Source organism: Erinaceus europaeus, chromosome 14 (genome assembly GCF_950295315.1).
Source record: "Erinaceus europaeus chromosome 14, mEriEur2.1, whole genome shotgun sequence".
Taxonomy (NCBI): domain Eukaryota; kingdom Metazoa; phylum Chordata; class Mammalia; order Eulipotyphla; family Erinaceidae; genus Erinaceus; species Erinaceus europaeus.
In genome coordinates this window covers 74672584-74678770 of record NC_080175.1, presented here as the reverse complement: position 1 = coordinate 74678770, position 6187 = coordinate 74672584, and the positions used below count along the sequence as shown (strand labels likewise).

At 41.7% G+C, this 6187-nt stretch overlaps 1 protein-coding gene across 1 annotated transcript in view; it reads left to right on the top strand.

Moving 5' to 3' along the window:
- The first annotated feature begins 2164 nt into the window (after positions 1-2164).
- GNB4 (G protein subunit beta 4) overlaps positions 2165-6187 on the top strand; it is a 28354-nt gene continuing 24331 nt past the window's right edge. The window contains exon 1 of the mRNA XM_007518126.3: positions 2165-2262. Coding sequence (XP_007518188.1) covers positions 2206-2262 — 57 coding nt within the window. The 5' untranslated portion in view covers positions 2165-2205. The remainder of the gene's footprint in view (positions 2263-6187) is intronic.

Below are 6187 nucleotides of genomic sequence, written 5' to 3'. Positions count from 1 at the left end.
GAATGGGCAAAATGTTTCAGACAGACTTCTGCAGTGTGGCGGTCTTTAGCTGTGATCAGCAGGTGGTCAAATGACTGTCAGGCTGTTTTTTCACCTAGAGGTCATTTGAAGAGCTTAGATCAAGAGGGAGTTCATTTAATTCAAAGACAGATTTCATAAATTTGTAAAAGAACATTTTACAGGAGCCGAGTGGTGGTGTACCAGGCTGAGCGCACACATTACCATGCGTAAGGTCCTGAGGTCCTGGGTTCAAGTCCCCGCTCCCCATCTGCATGGGGGAAGCTTTGGCAGTGGTGAAGCAGGTTTGTAAGTGTGTATCTCTCTGTCTCTTCTCAATTTCATATCTATATCTATATATATATATAGATATATTTTTTTTTTTGCTTCCAGGGTTATCACTGGGGCTTGGTGCCTGCACCGCTCCTGTGGCCATTTCTTTTTTTCTTTTTCTTTTTTTTGATAGGGCAGAGAAACTGAGAGGAGAGGGGTAGATAGGGAGGGAGAGAAACAGAGACACTTGCAAACCTGCATCACTACTTGTGAAGTGCCCCCCTGCAGTTGGGGAGCCTGGGGCTTGAACCAGAATCCTTGCATGAGTCCCTATGCTTCATACTATGAGTGCTTAACTACTGCCCCTGCCACCCACCCCCCCCCCCCCCGACTCAATTTCTGTCTGTTCTATCTAATAAAAAAGAAAGGGAAAAATACCTGCCCTGGTAGCAATAAATAAATAAAACATTGTATAATTGTGAACATTTAAATCAGTATATTTATTAATACAGCTATAAGGTAATGTGAACAGTACCAACATTTAAAAAAATGTATTTATCTTTTAACATCACTATCTTTTTTTTTCAACTTTTTTTTTTATTTAGGGGGATTGATGGTTTACATTCAACAATAAAATACAGTAACAAAAACCAAAATACAGTAGTTTGTACATGCATAACATTTCTCTGTTTTCCACATAACAATTCAATCTCCTCTAGGTTCTCTGACATCATGTTCCAGGACCTGAACCCTCCTTGCCCAACCCCAGAGTCCTTTACTTTGGTGCAATACACTAAAGTATTAATGTTTTAAAAGATTAATTAACAAGAGGGAGGCAGAGCACCATTCTGCCATATGTGGTGCCGGGGGTTGAAATGAGGATTTCATGTTTGCAAGTCCTGCATTCTACTGATGCACCCACCACCAGGCCAGCAGCAATAGCAATATATATATATTGCCTCCAGGATTATCACTGGGGCTGTGTGCCTGTGCTACAAATCTGCTGCTCCCTGAGGCCATTTTTCCCATTTTTGTTGTCTTGTGTTGTTATTGTTATTGTTGCCATTAATGTTGTTGTTGTTGGATAGGACAGAGAGTAATCAAGAGAGGAGGGGAAGACAGAGAGGGGGAGAGAAAGACACCTGCAGACCTGCTTTACCAGTTGTGAAGCCACCCCCCTGCAGGTGGGGAACTGGGGGCTTGAACCAGGATTCTTATGCCAGTCATTGTGCTTTGCGCCATGTGTGCTTAACCAGCAATAGCAATATTAACAGATACTGTGTTTATTCCTGTGTGTTTAACAGTAATTATATTATAAAACTACATTTTGTAACTGTGTATAGCGTACACTATAATGTAGTTATAATATATCTTCCTACAATTGTAAGAGTTATTAATGAACATCACAGTAGATAAGATAACGAAAGCAATTTCCACAGGAAGGGTGGATTGCCATTTACTGAGAAGATGGGGAAGGGTTTGGAGGGACCTCAAATTCAGTGTTGAAGTTTCAAGTCTGAGGTGCCTGTCCCATCTGAGGGTGCTGCTGCCCTTTGAACTGTTATGAACTATTACTGAACTCCATTCCAGCACTCATTTTCTGTAATTTAGCCTTGAATATTGCAACTCTAGAAATTTCTTTTCACCCTCAGGCCACATTCTCTCATAATAATCTTTAGTCAATATCTAAATCTGTCTAAGTCATTTTAAGTGTCAGTAATGATTGGCTATCATGTAAGTTTCAGAAAGACCAAAAAGAAATAATATGCCAAAGACCAAAAAGAAATAATATGCCAAAGACCAAAAAGAAATAATATGCCAATATTTTTAAAGCAGACTAATTTGTAAGTGAAGAATTAAATCCCTTCTTTCTTTCTTTCTTTTTATAAACAGTTGCTTTCACTTGTTAGTTCCTGAGGGACATAAATTCCAAGGATGAGTGAACTGGAACAGTTGAGGCAGGAAGCAGAACAGCTGCGGAATCAGATCCAGGTAAGAGCAGACTTTTCCTTCACACTTGTGAACATCTCATTTTTGACAATGGGCCCCAGACTATAAATGGAGCAAGGAGAGTCTCTTCAACAAGTGGTGTTGGGAAAATTGGGTTAGAACATGCAGAAGAAGGAAACTGAACCACTACATTTCACCCCACACAAAAGTAAACTCCAAATGGATCAAGGATTTGGATGTTAGACCAGAAACTATCAAATACTTAGAGGAAGACATTGGCAGGACTCCTTCCCATTTAAATTTTATAGGCATCTTCAGTGATATAGATCCACTTGCAAGGAAGGCTAAAATAAAAATAAACCAATGGAACTACATCAAATTGAAAAGCTTCTGCACAGCAAAAGAAACCACCACCCAAACAAAGAGACCCCTCACAGAATAGGAAAAGATCTTTACATGTCATACATCAGACAAGAGGCTAATAACCAAAATATATAAAGAGCTCACCAGATTTAGCAACAAGAAAACAAATGGCCCCATCCAAAAATGGGAAGAGGATATGAATAGAATATTCACCAAAGAAGAGATCCAAAAGGCCAGCAGGCATGAAAAAAATGCTCCAAGTCATTAATTGTCAGAGAAATGCAAATAAGGACAACAGTGAGATACCACTTCACTCCTGTGAGAATGTCATGCATCAGAAATGATAGCAGCAACAAATGCTGGAGAGGTTGTGGGGGCAAAGGGACCCTCCTTCACTGATGGTAGGCATGTAAATTGGTCCAACCTCTGCAGAAAGCAGTCTGGAGAACTCTCAGTAGACTAGAAATAGATTTACCGTATGACCCAGCAACTCCTCTCTTGGGGATGTAGCTTAAGGAACCAAATATAATCATCCAAAAAGATTTGTGTATACCCATGTTCATAGCAGCACAATTTGTAATAGCCAAAACTTGGAAGCAGCCTAGATGTCTAAGAACAGATGAGTGGCTAAGAAACTTGTGCACTGGGGAATCAGGGCTCTAGGACATATTGGTGGGGTCGTCAGTCCAAGGAAAGCCAGTTGGCATCATGGTAGCATCTGGAACCTAGTGGCTGAAAAAGAGTTAACATATAAAGACAAACAAATTGTTGACTAATCATGAACCTAAAGGCTAGAATAGTTCAGATGAAGAGTTTGGGGTCTCCGTTTTGTAGATAGTAGGCCTATTTTAGTTATATTCCAAAGGGCCCATGACTACTAGTTTTTTTTTGTTTGTTTGTTTGTTTTCTGAGCCTGGTATGGAGACATCTGGTATGCAGGTGGATCCAAGAGCCCCGCCCCACTAGGTAAAGAGACAGGCCAGAAGTATGGATTGACCTGTCAATGCCCATGTTCAGCGGGGAAGCCAGACCTTCCACCTTCTGCACCCCATATTGACCGTGGGTCCATACAGAGGGATAAAGAATAGGAAAGCTATCAGGGAGAGGTTGGGATACGGAGTTCTGGTGGTGAGAATTGTGTGGAGTTTGTACCCCTCTTTTCCTATGGTTTTTGTCACTGTTTCCTTTTTATAAATAAAAATTTTTAAAAAGAAACTTTTGCTATATATACACACAATGGAATACTACTCTGCTATTAAGGATGATAAAGTCTCCTTCTCCTCCTCATCTTGGATAGAGCTGGAAGGACTCATGTGAAGTGAGATAAACCAAAAAGAGAAGGGTGAATATGGTATTTCATTCATGGGCAGAAGTTGAGAAATAAGACCAGAAAGGACAAACACAAAGTAGAACTTGGACTGGGTTTGCTGCATTGCTCCAGAGTAAAGGACTCTAGGGGAGGAGGAGCACTTTTCAGGTCCTGATGCATGATGGTGCAGGAGGATCTAGGCTGGAGGTGAGAGTGTTTGCCTGAGGGAGGTTGCCTGCAGCTGTAAACCTCACATCCAGTGTGTAGCACCCCCCCACAGATAACAGCATTCATCCTCCTTGAGGAACCATGGAAACAGGTGCTTCCCTGGACTTTGTTGGCACTGTTGGATATCGAGGAAGACAGAACTAGAGATGGAAGGATGTTCACATGTCATCTTTCATTAAAAAGCCTCTTGGGGGGGAGTAGGGTGGAGAAAAGATTAGACTGTGTGTATCCTGGTGCTACCTGTTTCTTTTCTCAAGAAGAAAAATAAAGGCTAAAACAATTTACACATACAGCAAGAAGAATTTCCAAATTACTTGGGAAGTGTGGCACTGCTATGACCCTCCCTCATATTAACTTTAAATATATACGTATAATTTATTTTTAATTTTTTATTATCTTAATTTTATTTACTGGATAGAGACAGCCAGACATCGAGAGGGAGGGAAGGGGGTGATAAAGGAGAGACAGAGAGACACCTGCAACCCTGCTTCACCACTTGCAAAGCTTTCCCCCTGCAGGTGGGGACCTGAGTCCTTGTGTACTGTAACATATGCGCTTAACCAAGTGTGCCACCACCTGGTCCCTGTATAATTTATTTTAAGAACAAGTAAATGACAGGCAGACCAGCTCTGTCTTAATGGTGGTGTTGGCGGTCGAACCTGGAGCCTTGGAGTCTCAGGTATGAGAATCTTCACGATAACCACTTTGGTATCTCGCCAGCCCCTGAATATGAATCTTTTGCAAAAGCTCTTTTGGAAGAACTTAATTTCAAACTGAAGAATAATGACCTGAGGAGATTGCATTATTCAAAAGACTTTCTGCTGGAAGCTCTAAGATCTCAGGTTTAGTCCCTAGTGCTACCATTAACCAGAGCTGAGCAGTGCTCTGGTGTAAAACAAACAAACAAACAAATATATAAATAAAATGAATAAGAAACAAGTATTGGGGCCAGGTGGTGACGCACCTGGTTGAGCGCACGTTACAGAGCACAAGGTCCCAGGTTTGAGCCCCTGGTTCCCACCTGCAGGGGGAAAGCTTCACGAGTGGTGAAGCAGGGTTGTAGGTGTCTCTCTCCCTCTCTGCCTCCTCCTCCCCTCTCGATTTTTGGCTGTCTCTATCCAATAAATAAATAAGTAAAGATAATAAAAAATAAATCTGTTTAAAAAAAAGAAAAGAGTGTTAAGCATATTATCTATACAAAGGTCTTACAAAAGGAACAGGAAAAATAGAATGGGAGAAGAACACTCACCAGAATAATACTGACTCTTAGCAATTAAAATCATAACCAGTTTCATTGTTAAGAATATGAGGCAGCTGATGTGACTAAGATATGAATTAGAACTCTGACTTGCACTTCTGACAAGATGGTGGTGGAGCAGGCATGCGTCAGTGTTACTTTGCTCTGGTCAAACCTATACCCAACCATCAACAAACTTGCATATAAAATTATCTACAATTCAGAGAACTTCAGCTACCAGAAAGGTGAAGAAGCCTTCCACTTAGAAATGGGAGAGGAATAACCTACCAGCACTGGATCCCAACGTGAGAGGAATAGTCTTTTGTCCTTACAGCTCAGAGATGGTGACCCCAAAGATCAGCTAATCACTAAATGACCCAAGGACACCAAAGAGAGGAAGCCTTGGCTTCCCCTTGACTTGGCTCCTCCCAGACATTCCAGAGACTCCAGAGGAGATTTGGACCCCTTTCCAGACAAATTACTTCCTGGTGAACAAGAACAACTTTACCAAAGACAACAGGACCTGTCAGTCACACAGCCTCTCCCAGACATTCCAGAGATTTCAGAGTTTATTAGCTAATCTAAAACCTTTTCCCAACCTGACTCCTGGGCTCCATCCATCACATCTGCTTCTCACAGACATTCCAGAGGTCATGGAGCTCCTCTGCCCCTCTTCCTAGTGACTCTTTGGGGTCCTTCTCAGTCAATGACAACAGCTTCACCTCCTTGTTCACCATTTTAGCAGAGGAGAGTGCACCTAGAAGAGAGCCTGCCCCTGCTGAGTCCCAGTCAAGTAAGGATTCCGTAAGGCAGACCACTGGAAAACAGCA